The sequence below is a fragment of the Sciurus vulgaris genome, assembly GCF_902686455.1.
Source record: "Sciurus vulgaris genome assembly, chromosome: 16".
Taxonomy (NCBI): Eukaryota; Metazoa; Chordata; class Mammalia; order Rodentia; family Sciuridae; genus Sciurus; species Sciurus vulgaris.
In genome coordinates this window covers 23,569,497-23,589,124 of record NC_136477.1, presented here as the reverse complement: position 1 = coordinate 23,589,124, position 19,628 = coordinate 23,569,497, and the positions used below count along the sequence as shown (strand labels likewise).

The 19,628-nt window shown below is 45.4% G+C and overlaps 1 protein-coding gene across 1 annotated transcript in view; it reads right to left on the bottom strand.

The window, feature by feature from the left end:
• The window catches only part of LYZL4 (lysozyme like 4), an 81,367-nt gene that overhangs the window by 7,890 nt on the left and 53,849 nt on the right, over positions 1 to 19,628 (bottom strand). Inside the window, exons 5-7 of the mRNA XM_079114180.1 lie at positions 1,706 to 1,773; positions 1,228 to 1,486; positions 980 to 1,129 (exon numbers count right to left, since the gene is read on the bottom strand). Coding sequence (XP_078970306.1) covers positions 980 to 1,129; positions 1,228 to 1,366 — 289 coding nt within the window. The 5' untranslated portion in view covers positions 1,367 to 1,486; positions 1,706 to 1,773. The remainder of the gene's footprint in view (positions 1 to 979; positions 1,130 to 1,227; positions 1,487 to 1,705; positions 1,774 to 19,628) is intronic.

The following is a 19,628-nucleotide window of genomic DNA, read 5'->3' as shown; positions in this document are numbered from 1 at the left end:
CCCCAAGGCCACTCATGAGGCTGACCCAGGGCAAGTGCACCCCAAGCCCCACAAGAAAGCTGCAAGCCTTTGCCACCACCTCTCCACTCTGTCTCCTACACCCAGCTCAGAAGCCACAGGCTTTGGAATATTTCTCACTCCCCAGGGTAAAGAGAGATTGTCTCACTAGGGAGGTCCCGAGGATGCTCAGGTACTTGGGGCCTCCTGCTGCAAAAAGGTAGCTCAGGTGTCAGGGAGATGCGGCCTGGCAGTGCAGCCTCTTGGTGTAGCCCGGACTTGTGAGCCACGCTGCTTAGGTTTGCCCTCCAGCTCTGCCACTCATCAGTCATGTGACCTTGAGCATGCACTGTACTCTCGCTGGGCCTCAGTTTCCCCATTTATAGAATGGAGAACAACAGTGCCCACCTCCTGGTGGTCATTGTGAATACTAGATACTTGAAGTGCTTCAGAGAGTACCTGGCAGTGAGCAAACCCTGGCATGCAGTGGGTGCTCAGTAAATGCTCATGGCATGAACAAATCCTAGGTGGCTCGTTCTCTTGACCACAGGTACTTGGGGTGTCCTAAAAGCGGAGGGCAATTCCTCTTGTGATCACCAGCTCTTGTCTGTGACCACTTCTGCCTTTCAAAGTGGCAGCATCAGTCCCCCGGAAAAGTAATGGCCAAGGGTGGGTGAGCTCAGGCCCACAGGGAGCCCTCTGCTCCTGCCCTTCGAGCTCCAGCGGGCTCCAAGGCCTCCACACTCCTCTGCCCAGCAGCTTCTCTACCTTTGGGATGTGGGTCTCTACCACGCCATTCAGTCCACCCTGGCAGGGCAGTGCCCAGCCTCCCTGGAACTCCACTGTGGATATGGCCTAACCCAAGCCCCTCCTCCTCCCTCCTCCAAACGCAGTGCAAACTCTGGTGACCGAGAAGGCCGGCCTTCAAGTGTGGCCCTGCAGCCCCCAGAGCGCCAGCACAGAATGAAAGGAGGTGACCTACCAGAGCAGGACACGCCACAGAGATTCTGGCCATGATCGCACCACAGGTCCTCACGGATCTGGAAGAGGCCAAAGCCAGTGTAGCCGCCGTGCTCATTCTCGTACACAGCGGAGGGGTTGAACTTGCTTTCATAATAAGCCAGGCAAACCCCTAAGATGGAAGAGAATGTGTGGTCTGAGGAGCGGGGGATACCTGGGCAGGGAGTGGAGGGAAAAGAGGACAGAGGGGGCTCAGAGGAACCTACTCACAGTTTTCTAGGCTGTAACCTTCAAAATAATCCAGGCCTCCTTTGTAGAGCATCTTAGCCACTGTGCAACGCCCCAGGACGTGAGCACCACTTGGGTCCGTGAGATAACCAAGGAGGAAGAGCACCACGGATGCCTTCATCTCTCCTCCAGGCTCCCAGAAGCTCAGAACAACAGAAGCCAAGAAAGTGGATGGAGTCCCAAGTAATTCCTACCAAGAGCCCAGGGATGCTGGTCCTCCAAGGAGAAGAAGGGCACTGTGCTGGGGAGAAAGGAGTATACAATTCCATGTGTTCGGAGAACTCTCTCCTGACCCACCCAGGACATGTCTTCCATCCTGATTCTCTGCTTCCTGTCAACTGCAAGCCTGGGGCCCCTGGGGCTCTGCCTCCTCTTCTTATCTTGACCCCCTATTTTCTAAGAAAACTGAACCCTTGAAGCCCCTCCCTCCTCCCTGATTTTTTCCCTCCAACAAACCCACTGACTTCTTCTTGAGTTGTTTCTCTCTGGCGTCACTTCAGCACCAAATACAGTGGCTCCTTTCTTCCCCTTTATGGTAAAAGTCATCAAATATAGTTTGGAAAACAGAAAAAGAGAAAAGACGACCATGAATCATGATTCTACCATTGGCACTCAACCACTCCTGCCATCTTGAATTTGTTTCTCCACGACCTTTCAGCCCTAAATATGTTCCCAGTTGTGGTCTTATTCTCTGCACAGTTGTGTCCCCAGCTTTATTTAATTATTATTATTATTATTTTTACAAATCGGACTCCACTGAGCTTTTCATGGCTGTCCACACAAGGAGACCCAACAAGATCCAGCCCAAACCATACCAGCCACCATGTGGAGGAGCCTCGCATTTGAGAGCTCGGACTTGGCACTCAGATGACCGGGAGCCAAATCCCAGCTTTCTCCCCTCAGCAGCTGGGGTGTCCGTGATCCCAGCAGTGATCTCGGACACGTTCCTCAACCTCTCTGTGCCTTGATTTTCTCATCCATGACAGATTAAAATAGTACTTGCCTAATTGTGTTGAAGAGTAAATGAGTTAAATACACAGAGCACTGGAGGTCCTGTGGATATTCATTTTTTCTGAGCCCTGTGTGCACCCTGTGTCATTAGTGAACTGAATCTCAATGCAGATGGGGAAAGCCTGCTTACATGTCCCAACAGAGCAAACAATATTTTCTGGCAAGGTCTGTCTCCCACAGGGCAGGCCCCATCTCAACTCATAAAAGGCAAAGTGAGACCTCTCTCTTCCCTCTTCCTGGTCCAGAACACCACCATCTCTGTTTAACTGGAGATTTCCCAACTATACTCCTCCTCCATGTTCTTCTGTCTTCCCCTAAAGCCACTCTTTATGCAACAGCTCAAAAGGTCTTTTTAAAAACATGTATCCACAGCCCAGCATAGCAGAACATGTAATCCCAGCTGTTTGGGAGGCTGAGGCAGGAGGATGGCAAAGCAAGGCCAGCCTCAGTGACTTAGTGAGGCCCTGTCTCAAAATAAAATAACTCAGTGGTAGAATGTCCCTGGGTTCAATCCCCAGTACCAAGGGTGGGGAGTGGGGCACACATATCCAATCATATTACTCAACTTCAGTGGATTTCCCTATACTATAAATAGGATCAAAAACTGCTCAACCTGGCTGAAAGTCCCTTCCTAATATAACCCCCAAGCAGCTCTCCAGTCCGACTCCACACTACTCTCCTGTTTGCCTTCACTCCACCACAGCTGCCTTCCACACTTCTTTCCCCTGAACGGACCAATTTCATTTCCAGGTCCTTTGCACCAGCTGTTCCTTCTGCCTAGAACATGATTCCTGCAACCACTACAAAGCTTGATTTTCCTTGGCCTCATCTCAACTCCCGTGGGCTCACCACTACCTAGAGAATTTCTTGGCCAATGCTCCATCACAGAAGACGGTTTTGATTTTCTTCTGTAATGTTATCAGTGACGACCTCGTTCATTCATCTATTCACGTGCATATTGCCCATCTTCATACCAGAGTGCAACAACCAGGAATGGGACAACCTCGTTTGTTTTATTTTCTGTTTTATGCCCAGAACTTAGGGCATAAGTGACTTTTTGTTGAATGAAGGAATCAACAAATAACTCTTTCAAACAGAACTGTCACCAGATGAGTAATAAGCAAATTTGCTGACAAGCAGATGTAGATGGCTATCATCCTGCCTGTCCCAGCTCCTGCCCACTAGATACTCACTTACCAGTCCACCAGTGCTTCTGAAGGCCCCTGGTGCCGGGCAGGAGGGGAAGATCAGCCACTGTAGCAACTTCAATGTTGATTGCCAGAAAGTTGCTCTACCTGCACTTGGTTCCCTGGAATTTTCAGAGGCCACTTTCTTAATAACTCATTTGCCTTCACCTAGGAGCTTTTGAACCATTGGTCCTTCTTTATGACTGACTGTTCTAGAATTTTCTTCTATGGCATCAGTTGCTATGCATCAGAACATTCTGAGAAAAGGAAGGGTCTGTTGCCACCACCTATGTACTGGTTTTCAATTGCTTCTGTAGCAAACTACCAGGTTTAAACAACACAGGTTTATTATCTTCAAGTTCTGCTCCCCAGAATTCTAACATGGGTCTCACAATGCTAAAATCAAGGTGCTGGCAAGGCCACACTCCTTCCTGGCATCTATAGGGAACGATCCATTCCCTTGTTCATTCAGTTGCATGGCAGAATAAAGGTCCTTGCTGCGGTAGGACCGAGATCCCTGTTTCCTTGCTGGCTGTCACTTGAGGGCCTTTGCAGAGACTGGGGCTGTCTGCACTTCTTGGCTTTGGTTCCTTTCCTCTGTCTTAGAGCCAGCGAGGACGGGCCCAAACCCTCCTGCCCTTCACATCTCAACACAGCTCTGGCTCACTCTTCTGCTTTCTCATCCACTTATAAGGACTTATTTTATTTAATTGTTTCACCCAGATTCCAGGGTAATCTCTTCATCTCAAGGTCCTTACCCCTATCCACAAAGTCCCTTTTGCCAGTAACTATTCAGAGGTTCCAGGGCATGGATACTGTTGGGGAACCAGGGCTTCTCCCTGATTTGGGGTAAATTAGCCTTTTGAAAGCACGAAAGTGCATCTAACTGATTTAATTAAAACTGGCAATTTGTTGATTGATTTCAAATGATAGAGTGGAGAATCATAAAAGAAAAACTCATTCTATGTTTATTCCTTCAGCAAAAGGCTTTTAAAATTTTGCCTTTACCAAGTATTTCAAAGCACTCTACTTGATTTTGATCATTACTGAACCTTGAGGGACCAACCTGCATTCATCTGGAACAGTTGGTCACCTGACCTTGAGTCTTACACTCCTATAATTTACAGATTTGTACTGATGGTACATCTCTACTTCCTTTAACCTTTCAACTGAATTTGCAAAAAATCACCGGTACTACTCACTACCATAGAGTATTTTGCTACTTTATGTACTTTTAAATAGCTTTTTGATGATAATCCTGAATGATTATATCTTCCAGAAAAACCTTAGTCAAGAGGGACTGTCTCAACTGAACAGGTACTTCACAGAAGAAACAGGATCAGTCAATTAATATGTGAAAAAATGTTCAACATCTCTAGCAGTTAGAGAAATGCAAATTAAAACTACACTGAGATTTCATCTCACTCCATTCAGAATGGCAATTATCAAGAATACAAGTAACAATACATGTTGTCTAGGATGTGGAGAAAAAGATACATTCACAGATTGCTGGTGGGATGCAAATTGGTGCAACCACTCTGGAAAGCAGTATAGAGAGTCCTCAGAAAACTTGGAACGGAACAACCATTTGATCTGGTTATCCCACTTCTTGGTATGTACCCAGAGGACGTAAAATCAGCATACTATGGTTATACAGCCACATCAATGTTGATAGCACAATTCACAATAGTTAAACTCTGGAACCAAACCAGGTGCCCTTCAACAGATGAATGGATAAAGAAAATGTGTTACGTATCCACAATGGAATATTACTCAACCATAAAGAGAAATGAAATTATGGCATTTGCTGGTAAATGGATGGAACTGGAGACTACCACTCTAAGTGAAATAAGCCAATCCCCAAAACCAAAGACTGAATGTTATCTCTGATATGTGAATGCTAACTCACATTAAGGGGGATAAGAGTTAGGGAAGTATAGAAGTACTTTCAATCAGACAAAGGGAAATGAAGGGAAGGGAGGGGGAATGGAAATAGGAAAGATAGTAGAATGAGTGGGACTTAACTTTCCTATGTTCATATATGAATACATGACCAATGTAATTCTACATCATGTACAACCACAAGAATGGAAAGTTGTACTCCATGTATGTATGATACGTCAAAATACACTCTACTATCATGTAACTAGATAACTAAAAATACCAAAATTTTTTAAAAGGGCAATGATTAAAAAAAAAAAAAAAAAAAAAAAAAAAAAGAGAGAGACTCTCCTCTCCCACATCAGGAAAAGGGATTAGAGGTCCTTTGGGGTTGGCCTGGTTGCTAGACCTCCTCTGCCTTTCCCACGCCCCAGTGCTGTGTGTGCAGATGTCCATTCCTGTGAAGAGACTTCAGTGTGTGCACTGGAATGAGGAAGGGGGTCACTGGGGTACCCCAGAAGCACAAAGAATGTATCGTTACTGAGGCTGGGGCAGGGATGCCATGGGATAAATGGTACAGGCCTGAACTTGGCAAACTACAGCCCACTGGCCGAATCCAGTCAGCTGACTGTTTCTACAGTTTTGTGGGCGTGCAGTCACATCCAATCAATTACATATCACCAAATGCCTGCTTTGGGTCACAATGGCGAAGTTGAGGAGACAGATACTGGGGGGTTCTGCCACACCTAAGCTGCTTATGATACAGCCCTTTAACAAAAAAAAAAAAAGCTGACCTGCTGGAGCATGGACTTGATTGGACCAGTATGGTTCTGGGTTTCCTTCCTGAGTTGGCATTAACCAGCTGTGTGACCTAGGGAAGATTATTCCTCCTCTCTGTGCCTCTGTTTCTTCATCCATGAGATGGGTTATGGTGAGGCTAAAATAAGACAATGTACACAAAGCTCAGAGCCACCAGAGAGCCAGGGCCAACAAGAGGGAGTCACCACCAGTGTTCATATTCATTTCAGTGGGGTCCAACCCTGGGCAACTCAAATTACTCAGGGTAAAGTTATCTGCTAATTCCTTTCTCATTCCAGAAGGATGCTCAGATGAATTGGAACAAAAGTCCCCATCTTTCCTTGCTCTGGCCTGGAAGAACCTGGAGTTCAGGCTCATTCCTGAAGAGACCTGGAATTCCTGGCTTTGGGGACCTTTCAGAAACCTCAGATGTAGGTGGGGCAGGAGAACATGGTCAACTGGAGGCTGATCGACTGAGAAGCAATATGTTTTCACAGAAACTGGTTAATGAAGAAAACAGCATATCTTCAGAACTCCCATCTCTTTCTTTTTTGAGAAAGAAATGCCCCTCTCATCCACTGTGGTGGATTAAGAAAAGAAAGGCCAGGATTTCGCTCTGTATCTGTTTCCCTTTGCTACGTGACATTTGGCTCTTCCATCAAGGCATGTCATCTCGTTCCCCTCCCTATGCATCACAGTTGACCTTGGGTCTTGCTCTGAACAACACATCAATTCATATGACACAATTTGATCAGGAAGAAAACAAAACAGAGTGGGAAGCTGAGGAAAAGTTTGATCTCAAAGTTCTCAGGGTAAGTCGGCCAATATCCGAAATGATAAAGGCAGCACACTTAACAAGGTGTTCAATGGATGCTGCTCAGTTGCCTCCGTGCTGACCTCCTTCCTCCAAGCTATCCTGGGAAGTAACCAGAGGGCAGACTACTATCAGCCACAGAACCCCTGGCTGCTTACCTTCCATTCCCCAGGCCTGGACAACCAGAAGAACACACCAGTCATTAGCCTCCTTGGTCCTGAGTCCTCAGCAAAATTCAGGGGATCCCTCCTCCCACAAGGGGAGAGCACCTGAATATGCATGAAGGCTGTCTTTAGCTCCAGAATGCAGAGATGCAGGCAAAACGGCACTCTGCCAGTGGTTCCACCATAACTTTGGAATTTTGTTCTGTTTCTAAATAATTTGTCAGCTATAATTCAACAGTGAGATAGATGTAACTGGTTCAAGTCCCAAGTCCCTTTCAGAAGTCAGGAGCCCTGAACTGGGGCCTGACTTCTGAACATGGCGATGAGAAGCAGCTCCAAAACCTCAAGTCTCACTGCTCTCATGGGGCTGAGGACCCTCGGTTTGCCCCAGCCCTTGGCCTTGCTGGACGACTCAGGCACCTTCCCTAACAGATGGATCTCCATCTGCTCTGCAGACATCCTCAGATAACACAGTCTATAATTACACTTGTATCTGTGTCAATATCTGCATCTCTATCTCTATGGTGTCTGCAAAAAATGCCTGAAGTCAAGAAAAGATGCTGGCCAGCCAATCCCACATTGCCTCTGAAATACATTCGGAAACCTGAGATACAAGCCTACCTTTAAAACATTCTAGTTTACCTACTTTCAAAGTTGTCTCTTGCTGTGAAGCTATGAATAAAAGAAATATCATAAAGAAAACTTTGCCCCTGGATCACCTTCTGTTTTTCCTTTCTAAGAAGCCCTACAGGCCATATCTGGGCTGGAAGATGGTGCAATCCATCATGATATTCATACATAAGCAACACAATAACAGAGTCAGGACCAGACTTTAGGGCTTCTGAGTCTCCAAGGAAAAGGGTTGGAAATACATTTTTGGTCATACAGTTGAAGCCGCTCTTCCCTAAAAGAGTCCCAAATTGCTTAAGTATAAGACAGAGACCCCTTAGATGGTATCCAACCCAGTTTTGACCAGGAAGATGGAAGGGGAAGTATGCTAGGGAGAGGGGGCTTTGGCAACCATTTCCTCCTTGACAAAGGATAGACACGGAAGAGGGGTCTGTTTTAGGCCACCTCTCTCCTTCCTTCTCAGCTGTCCGAGGCATGATGTTCAGAGATGCTATCATCATTTTTTGACTGCAGGGGGCCCTGAGGATGGCACTGGCACTAGTTCAGAGCTGACTGTGCTGACCCCTGAATCAATATCAACAGCACCCCCTTCGAAAGTTCTTATGCAAGGAAGATAAAGCTTTGTGGCTCTGAGCCCTGTGGTCACATATTGTTCCTTGCTATTGAAAGGATCCCTAACTTAGGCAAGGGATCTGTGTAAATCTACCACACATTCATTTCCAAATCTAAGCATTCAGGCATGCTGCTTGCCTGGTTTAAAAATATTCAACTGGCATCAGGAAAAAAACAGCCCCATTCGGTGTATTCAATGGGTTGTTTGTCTGAGGGAAAGTGTGTTCCCAGTCGTGACAGGTAAAGACGAGGGGAAGTGGAGGCGCTCTCTGTTGTGAATACTCTTCTTTTTACCTCCCTCGGCTACCCACAATGCATTGCAAGGATGGAGAAAGATGTCAGGCTGTGCAGAGAGAAATACGTGCAGGGAGCAGGTAGGGGACCCATCAGGATCTGTAAATCCTGGCATGGTGGGAGGCAGGAATGCCTTTCCTCGTCTTAGGCAGCTTGTGAGCCAACATCAAAAAGAGGATGAGAAAAACCAGCAGGAACACTTCACCACAAAGGGGCCTCCAAGATGAAAGATTAGAAGGCCCTGTGGCCTCAGGAAAGGATGTTACCCTGGGCCTATGTGGCTGTAGCAGAGGGACCAATTGTTCCTGTTTATCTGGGACCCAGGTTTTTCTCAGGATGTTGGACAGAAATGTCTTGGTTTTGGAGCCCATAGAAAGACTCACATGAACACATGAGACCTACTTGGGGTAGAGCCCCCTCTCTCCTCCTGAGGGGGACATGAGGAGAGGACTAGCCCAGCCTGTGGCTTGAGGGATTCAGGCTGAATTGCTTTCATTCAATCATGGGGCCTAAGTCAACAGAGAGCGATGAATGAGTGCATGACTTCACTGGAGTAATTGCATGCATGAATCTGACAGTTCTGTTTCTATGTGATTATTCTAAATCTAAATATTAGATTTAGATTTATTTATTCTAAATATTTATTCTAAATATTTATTCTAAATATTCTAAATTTACTGAAGTGTAAATTCCATCCATTGGACAATACTGGTGATTCACTGCCTCCCACTGTGAGTCCCCACATAGTGAAGGAAATACATTTGAGGCTGTGAATCGAAAAGTAACCAGGCACAGTGGCACTTGCCTGTAATCCCAGCAGCTTGGGAGGCTGAAGCAGGAGGATCGAGAACCAAAGCCAGCTTCAGCAACTTAGCGAGACCCTAACAACCCAGTGAGACTCTGTTTCTAAATGAATTATTTAAAAGGGTTTAGAGATGTGGCTCAGTGGGTAAGAACCACTGAGTTCATTCTCTGGTACCCCAAAAAAGTCACATTTACACCCATTTCATACTTATACCTTTCATTTGAAGAGCCAATGTGTGCATAAAAAAGATGAGTTACAGTCTAGGGGTTTGTGCCCAGTGCCACAGAAGCAGAATCCACAGGAGTGCCAGAGACATGCGATGTGGCATTGAGCTGGTGATAACCTTTCCTGTTGTCCAGATCCAGGAGTATGTTCCATGTGGGTCATCTCCTTTCATGTTCCTGATAGTCCTGAGAATTGGGCACTTTTAACACCCTCATTTTACAGAAACACAATTCTTGTAGGATCTAGGTAAGCTGCCCAAGCTCACACAGGAGGTAAGTACTGGATCCTAACTCTGGCTCCTGAAGTCATCCTCTTAAACCCACACTCTGATGCTTTTGTGTTAGGGCAGAACATCTGGGCTGGTAGTGATGCTGCTTCTTCACAGCTGTGCGACCCAGGACCAAAAAACACCAGTCCCTAAACCTCAGTGTCTCCATGTACAAAATAGGGTGGAAGTAGTACTGATCTCATCCATTTGTGTGGGAAGTTCCTGGTCCACACGAAGCTGCCCATGAATGCCGAGGACAAGCAGAGGAATATCTGGGAGTGCAGCACAGAGGTGGCAAGTGAGGAAGAGCTAGTGGGCAGGGAGGGTCAGAGGTGCTGTACCCTCAAAATCGCCTGAGAAATTGCATCCAAACCCAGCTAAACCTAAAGTGTGTGTGCTAGAGGGGACATAACCGTCAGTACTCCCGTAACTCCCCAGGTGACCCCCATGTGCTGCAGAGTGGAAAGTCACTGACCTAGCCCTTCACTTTAGGCATGTGGACCTTGAGGGAGAAGCACTGTCAACCGGGACCTGGTTGATATGCAGAATCTCAGGCCCCATCCCAGATCTGCTGAATCAGATCTGTGTGCATCAAAGTCTAAGCATCCCTGGGCTAGCCTTTGAGTCATATAGATGAGGAGAATAAACAAAATGCCAGGCAGGATTTGAACCTAATTAAAATCCAAAGTGCAAGTTGAAGGGGAAATGAGGGGTGGCTGTTTACCGGGATCGCTTATGGGTAGCCTCATCTCCTGGCAAACACAAAGGGCAAGGGCAATAGGTCTCTGCGTGTTTCAACTTCAATGAATCTGTGATTGTGGATGTTCAGGAAGTCAGGGATTCTGCCGGCTGCCCAATGTTTGCTCACCTGCCACTGTATCAGTCAGAAAACTAACATCATCTGGTGTCGACAATGCACACACTGGACCCTGGCCTGGGATTCACAGAAAAATATCATCCTTGGAATCATTATAAGGAAACAATTCCCAAAGGGCCTCTCCTACCTAGAATGAGCAGCTCTTTGTGCCTGGCAAACAGAGGTGCTGAGGCAGACTCTGAGGTGAGCTGAGCCACCAGGACATGAGCCAACCCTCTGTGGACAAAGTGAAAGGTTAAATAATCCTTAGAGTGGCAGTTCTCAACTGGACAGATCACCCAGAAGTCTGCAGCTCCAGCCATGGAACTTTCTTAGACGCTTTCTAGAACCTGAAAAAATGACAAACCAAATTTGTAACAGTATTTACTCTCTCTAGTATTCCCAGTGGACCCATCAGCATTGGCAAAAGGTAGTTAAAGAGCAAATTCTATACCCAATATGGAAAGCTTTCAAGAAAACAGTACATGTATGAAGTCTCAGGTTTAGAAAAGCATTTCAGTCTGGTTGTTTATCAACCATTATCTTGGAGTAGCCAACTCTTTTGGGTCACAGACCTCTCTGATAACCTAATCGATGTTATGGATCAGTTCTCTAGAAAGTAGATAAAAATGCAAACTTGTGCCTACAACTTCAGGGAATCCATAGACCCCTGAATGAATCCCTTCCTTGAACTCATTTCAGAGTTTCCTAGATGAGACTAAAATGGGATTCTCCTGACAACATCCATATCTCTCAGTACTGAGAATTGAGCCCAGGGGTGCTCTACCACTGAGTTATATTCCCAACCCTTTTTGGTTTTTGAGACAAGGTCTTGCTAAGTTGACCAGACTGGTCTCAAACTTTCAATCTTCCTGCCTTAGCCTCCCCAAGTCTCTGGGATTATAGGCATATACCTCCCTATTTCCTTTAGGATCTATCAACTTTCAGCCTCTGTACTCAAGATTGGAGTATGTGCCCTGGAGCTGAGCCAGTTTGGTGGATTCCATTTCCCTGCTAGAGTGGTTGACTCAAAAATAGGCACATGACCCATTTGGAACCAGTAAGACTTAGTGAAAATTAAATGAAAACTCTTTACTCATGACTAGTCAAGCCACAGGAGTTAGGAGCTGGCAGGTGCCACCTTGGCACCCCAGAGGAAAGCCTGTGAGAACAGATACAGATTCAACACAAAGTGGAGCTCAGAAATGGAGAGAGAATCCAGGTCCTGAATGCAGCACTTTTGCCCAGGAGTTCAGTCAGATCTAACCTGAACAGTTTAGTAAATAAATCCTGTGAGCCCCTTGCTCCATGCAGCTTGAGTCCCTTGGAGTAGAAAGCACTCCAGTGGATAAATCTTCACTAATACCTTGGATGTTTTGATGCTCCTTCACGCAGCTGCCAACTAAACAAATAATGTAACTATAGGAATGTTCTTTATGATCTTTCATTTTCAGTTAATCTTTCATTCCTACAGTTAATCCTCTGCTGCTCCCAGACACCTTTATAAATAAACCCCTTTGAAACAAAGATCCTTCATTCACTTCTACCAGTGATGTTTATCATGTACACAAAGTTGTAAATCTTGATATCATGTCATATTGCAATAAGTGAAGCATGTAATTTGATTAAAACAGCCTAGCCTGAAGTCCAATATTTGGGAAAAGTACTTAACAGTACAAGTGTTCTGAAACCAAACAATTCAATGTTATAATTGTGATTAAAATGCAATTTTGATTAAGAGAATTCTTGGGCCTCAAGGATATATGTACATGTCATTTTTCAAACTACAGATTACTTATTTCTGGCATGCCAGAGCAAGAAAAATCTTCTGCCAGTTAGATTCCAGGATTAGGTGAATTCCCTATACACAACAAAATGGTCTCTGCAGCCAGATTTGAGAAAAATCCTGTTTCTTGCACTTATTAATTCATGCTACCTCTGCATATCCACTTTCCCATCCATAAAAATGGGTGCATTTGCCAGATGCGGTGGGGCACACCTGTGATCTCAGTGACTCAGGAGGCTAAGTCAAGAGGATCACAAGTTCAAGGCCAGCCTCAGCAATTTAGCAAGGCCCTAAGTAACTTAGTGAGACCCTGTCTCAAAACAAACAAACAAACAAACAAACAAAAATTAAAGGACTGAGGATGTGGTGCAGTGGTAGAGAGCCCCTGGTTTCAATCCCTAGCATCAAAAAAAAGGGGGTGGGTGTATTCATACCTCCCTGCAAAACTTAGAATTGAGAATAAAGACTTAAGTGAGGCAGGGGAGTAAGACCCTCCCCCTGCAGAAGTCAGGCTTAGCTCTTTGCTATCCACAAATACAACTCCAAAGATAGTAAGGAATCTACTTATTGTTCTGAAACTTAATAAAGGGGAAAAATCAAATACTTATCATACTTCCTCTGTATGTGCCTTAATTAGGGTAGCTGAAAAGTTGGGGGAAAGTTTTCCTCTCTAGAAGATTTGAGCTGACAAATGATGATAGAATTAGAATATCACCCGTTTGCAGCTCCTGATGATCTAGTGTATTTGGGCATGAGCATCAAGCAGCTGCTCTCACTCCCAAACAGAAAGCACCAGACAGTGAGTGTCTGCTAATGGGAAGAACAACGTGCCCCCAGATAACATTGAACCAGAATCTTGTTCAACCACTCTCAAACCATTAATTTTCAAGAATTACAGGGGATAGAGGAACTTGGTATATGTCACTGTATATTCTCAGGTCTATATACTCAGGTCATATGTACTCAGGATCTCAAACACAGTACAGAGGCAAATGTTTTGCTATAGTGTCTTTCTACTCATAGGTCCATGGAGTGGGGCAGGAGAAGTGGGGATGTCCTACTCTCTGCCTTCTACTAGTTCTCAGGGTCCTCTCCAGGGAAGGGATGGAGGAGACCCCCACAGGAGCAAAATCCCTGAGAGTTTATGGGAGCTGGACTCAGGTTGGGTTGTGGGGTGGGTCTCTTCCTCCTCTCCCCTCTCCTCTTCCTTCCATTCGGACTCTGGCACAGACACCAACTTTGGAACTCGGAGTGGTGGATCGACAAGCGCCTCCGCTCTGGAGGGTGAGGAAGCAGGTGGTCACTGGCCTTGCACTGTCTTCTCTATCAAGGACAGGTCCAAACTCCAGGGGTTGCTTCTCTTTTCCAAATCATTTTAAAATGATTTGGAAAAGAGAAGCAACCCCTGGAGTTTGGACCTGTCCTTGATAGAGAAGACAGTGCAAGGCCAGTGACCACCTGCTTCCTCACCCTCCAGAGCGGAGGCGCTTGTCGATCCACCACTCCGAGTTCCAAAGTTGGTGTCTGTGCCAGAGTCCGAATGGAGGAAGAGGAGAGGGAGAGGAGGAAGAGACCCACCCCACAACCCAACCTGAGTCCAGCTCCCATAAACTCTCAGGGATTTTGCTCCTGTGGGGGTCTCCTCCATCCCTCCCTGGAGGACCCTGAGAACTAGTAGAAGGCAGAGAGTAGGACATCCCCACTTCTCCTGCCCCACTCCAGGACCTATGAGTAGAAAGACACTATAGCAAAACATTTGCCTCTGTACTGTGTTTTGAGATCCTGAGTACATATGACCTGAGTATATAGACCTGAGAATTACAGTGACATATACCAAGTTCCTCTATCCCCTGTAATTCTTGAAAATTAATGGTTTGAGTGGTTGAACAAGATTCTGGTTCAATGTTATCTGGGGCACGTTGTTCTTCCCATTAGCAGACACTCACTGTCTGGTGCTTTCTGTTTGGGAGTGAGAGCAGCTGCTTGATGCTCATGCCCAAATACACTAGATCATCAGGAGCTGCAAACGGGTGATATTCTAATTCTATCATCATTTGTCAGCTCAAATCTTCTAGAGAGGAAAACTTTCCCCCAACTTTCAGCTACCCTAATTAAGGCACATACAGAGGAAGTATGATAAGTATTTGATTTTTCCCCTTTATTAAGTTTCAGAACAATAAGTAGATTCCTTACTATCTTTGGAGTTGTATTGTGGATAGCAAAGAGCTAAGCCTGACTTCTGCAGGGGGAGGTCTTACTCCCCTGCCTCACTTAAGTCTTTATTCTCAATTCTAAGTTTTGCAGGGAGGTATGAATACACCCACCCCCTTTTTTTTGATGCTAGGGATTGAAACCAGGGGCTCTCTACCACTGCACCACATCCTCAGTCCTTTAATTTTTGTTTGTTTGTTTTTTGTTTGTTTTGAGACAGGGTCTCACTAAGTTCTTAGGGCCTTGCTAAATTGCTGAGGCTGGCCTTGAACTTGTGATCCTCTTGACTTAGCCTCCTGAGTCACTGAGATCACAGGTGTGCCCCACCGCATCTGGCAAATGCACCCATTTTATGGATGGGAAAGTGGATATGCAGAGGTAGCATGAATTAATAAGTGCAAGAAACAGGATTTTCTCAAATCTGCTGCAGAGACCATTTTGTTGTGTATAGGGAATTCACCTAATCCTGGAATCTAACTGGCAGAAGATTTTTCTTGCTCTGGCATGCCAGAAATAAGTAATCTGTAGTTTGAAAATGACATGTACATATATCCTTGAGGCCCAAGAATTCTCTTAATCAAAATTGCATTTTAATCACAATTATAACATTGAATTGTTTGGTTTCAGAACACTTGTACTGTTAAGTAGTTTCCCAAATATTGGACTTCAGGCTAGGCTGTTTTAATCAAATTTACATGCTTCACTTATTGCAATATGACATGATATCAAGATTTACAACTTTGTGTACATGATAAACATCACTGGTAGAAGTGAATGAAGGATCTTTGTTTCAAAGGGGTTTATTTATAAAGGTGTCTGGGAGCAGCAGAGGATTAACTGTAGGAATGAAAAGATTAACTGAAAATGAAAGATCATAAAGAACATTCCTATAGTTACATTATTTGTTTAGTTGGCAGCTGCGTGAAGGAGCATCAAAACATCCAAGGTATTAGTGAAGATTTATCCACTGGAGTGCTTTCTACTCCAAGGGACTCAAGCTGCATGGAGCAAGGGGCTCACAGGATTTATTTACTAAACTGTTCAGGTTAGATCTGACTGAACTCCTGGGCAAAAGTGCTGCATCAGGACCTGGATTCTCTCTCCATTTCTGAGCTCCACTTTGTGTTGAATCTGTATCTGTTCTCACAGGCTTTCCTCTGGGGTGCCAAGGTGGCACCTGCCAGCTCCTAACTCCTGTGGCTTGACTAGTCATGAGTAAAGAGTTTTCATTTAATTTTCACTAAGTCTTACTGGTTCCAAATGGGTCATGTGCCTATTTTTGAGTCAACCACTCTAGCAGGGAAATGGAATCCACCAAACTGGCTCAGCTCCAGGGCACATACTCCAATCTTGAGTACAGAGGCTGAAAGTTGATAGATCCTAAAGGAAATAGGGAGGTATATGCCTATAATCCCAGAGACTTGGGGAGGCTAAGGCAGGAAGATTGAAAGTTTGAGACCAGTCTGGTCAACTTAGCAAGACCTTGTCTCAAAAAACCAAAAAGGGTTGGGAATATAACTCAGTGGTAGAGCACCCCTGGGCTCAATTCTCAGTACTGAGAGATATGGATTTGTCAGGAGAATCCCATTTTAGTCTCATCTAGGAAACTCTGAAATGAGTTCAAGGAAGGGATCATTCAGGGGTCTATGGATTCCCTGAAGTTGTAGGCACAGTTTGCATTTTATCTACTTTCTAGAGAACTGATCCCATAACATCGATTAGGTTATCAGAGAGGTCTGTGACCCAAAAGAGTTGGCTACTCCAAGATAATGGTTGATAAACAACCAGACTGAAATGCTTTTCTAAACCTGAGACTTCATACATGTACTGTTTTCTTGAAAGCTTTCCATATTGGGTATAGAATTTGCTCTTTAACTACCTTTTGCCAATGCTGATGGGTCCACTGGGAATACTAGAGAGAGTAAATACTGTTACAAATTTGGTTTGTCATTTTTTCAGGTTCTAGAAAGCGTCTAAGAAAGTTCCATGGCTGGAGCTGCAGACTTCTGGGTGATCTGTCCAGTTGAGAACTGCCACTCTAAGGATTATTTAACCTTTCACTTTGTCCACAGAGGGTTGGCTCATGTCCTGGTGGCTCAGCTCACCTCAGAGTCTGCCTCAGCACCTCTGTTGCCAGGCACAAAGAGCTGCTCATTCTAGGTAGGAGAGGCCCTTTGGGAATTGTTTCCTTATAATGATTCCAAGGATGATATTTTTCTGTGAATCCCAGGCCAGGGTCCAGTGTGTGCATTGTCGACACCAGATGATGTTAGTTTTCTGACTGATACAGTGGCAGGTGAGCAAACATTGGGCAGCCGGCAGAATCCCTGACTTCCTGAACATCCACAATCACAGATTCATTGAAGTTGAAACACGCAGAGACCTATTGCCCTTGCCCTTTGTGTTTGCCAGGAGATGAGGCTACCCATAAGCGATCCCGGTAAACAGCCACCCCTCATTTCCCCTTCAACTTGCACTTTGGATTTTAATTAGGTTCAAATCCTGCCTGGCATTTTGTTTATTCTCCTCATCTATATGACTCAAAGGCTAGCCCGGGATGCTTAGACTTTGATGCACACAGATCTGATTCAGCAGATCTGGGATGGGGCCTGAGATTCTGCATATCAACCAGGTCCCGGTTGACAGTGCTTCTCCCTCAAGGTCCACATGCCTAAAGTGAAGGGCTAGGTCAGTGACTTTCCACTCTGCAGCACATGGGGGTCACCTGGGGAGTTACGGGAGTACTGACGGTTTCCCCTCTAGCACACACACTTTAGGTTTAGCTGGGTTTGGATGCAATTTCTCAGGCGATTTTGAGGGTACAGCACCTCTGACCCTCCCTGCCCACTAGCTCTTCCTCACTTGCCACCTCTGTGCTGCACTCCAGATATTCCTCTGCTTGTCCTCGGCATTCATGGGCAGCTTCGTGTGGACCAGGAACTTCCCACAAATGGATGAGATCAGTACTACTTCCACCCTATTTTGTACATGGAGACACTGAGGTTTAGGGACTGGTGTTTTTTGGTCCTGGGTCGCACAGCTGTGAAGAAGCAGCATCACTACCAGCCCAGATGTTCTGCCCTAACACAAAAGCATCAGAGTGTGGGTTTAAGAGGATGACTTCAGGAGCCAGAGTTAGGATCCAGTACTTACCTCCTGTGTGAGCTTGGGCAGCTTACCTAGATCCTACAAGAATTGTGTTTCTGTAAAATGAGGGTGTTAAAAGTGCCCAATTCTCAGGACTATCAGGAACATGAAAGGAGATGACCCACATGGAACATACTCCTGGATCTGGACAACAGGAAAGGTTATCACCAGCTCAATGCCACATCGCATGTCTCTGGCACTTCTGTGGATTCTGCTTCTGTGGCACTGGGCACAAACCCCTAGACTGTAACTCATCTTTTTTATGCACACATTGGCTCTTCAAATGAAAGGTATAAGTATGAAATGGGTGTAAATGTGACTTTTTTGGGGTACCAGAGAATGAACTCAGTGGTTCTTACCCACTGAGCCACATCTCTAAACCCTTTTAAATAATTCATTTAGAAACAGAGTCTCACTGGGTTGTTAGGGTCTCGCTAAGTTGCTGAAGTGGCTTTGGTTCTCGATCCTCCTGCTTCAGCCTCCCAAGCTGCTGGGATTACAGGCAAGTGCCACTGTGCCTGGTTACTTTTCGATTCACAGCCTCAAATGTATTTCCTTCACTATGTGGGGACTCACAGTGGGAGGCAGTGAATCACCAGTATTGTCCAATGGATGGAATTTACACTTCAGTAAATTTAGAATATTTAGAATAAATATTTAGAATAAATATTTAGAATAAATAAATCTAAATCTAATATTTAGATTTAGAATAATCACATAGAAACAGAACTGTCAGATTCATGCATGCAATTACTCCAGTGAAGTCATGCACTCATTCATCGCTCTCTGTTGACTTAGGCCCCATGATTGAATGAAAGCAATTCAGCCTGAATCCCTCAAGCCACAGGCTGGGCTAGTCCTCTCCTCATGTCCCCCTCAGGAGGAGAGAGGGGGCTCTACCCCAAGTAGGTCTCATGTGTTCATGTGAGTCTTTCTATGGGCTCCAAAACCAAGACATTTCTGTCCAACATCCTGAGAAAAACCTGGGTCCCAGATAAACAGGAACAATTGGTCCCTCTGCTACAGCCACATAGGCCCAGGGTAACATCCTTTCCTGAGGCCACAGGGCCTTCTAATCTTCATCTTGGAGGCCCCTTTGTGGTGAAGTGTTCCTGCTGGTTTTTCTCATCCTCTTTTTGATGTTGGCTCACAAGCTGCCTAAGACGAGGAAAGGCATTCCTGCCTCCACCATGCCAGGATTTACATATCCTGAGGGTCCCCTACCTGCTCCCTGCACGTATTTCTCTCTGCACAGCCTGACATCTTTCTCCATCCTTGCAATGCATTGTGGGTAGCCGAGGGAGGTAAAAAAAGAGTATTCACAACAGAGAGCGCCTCCACTTCCCCTCGTCTTTACCTGTCACGACTGGGAACACACTTTCCCTCAGACACAACCCATTGAATACACCGAATGGGGCTGTTTTTTTCCTGATGCCAGTTGAATATTTTTAAACCAGGCAAGCAGCATGCCTGAATGCTTAGATTTGGAAATGAATGTGTGGTAGATTTACAATCCCTTGCCTAAGTTAGGGATCCTTTCAATAGCAAGGAACAATATGTGACCACAGGGCTCAGAGCCACAAAGCTTTATCTTCCTTGCATAAGAACTTTCGAAGGGGGTCTGTGTATATTGATTCAGGGGTCAGCACAGTCAGCTCTGAACTAGTGCCAGTGCCATCCTCAGGGCCCCCTTC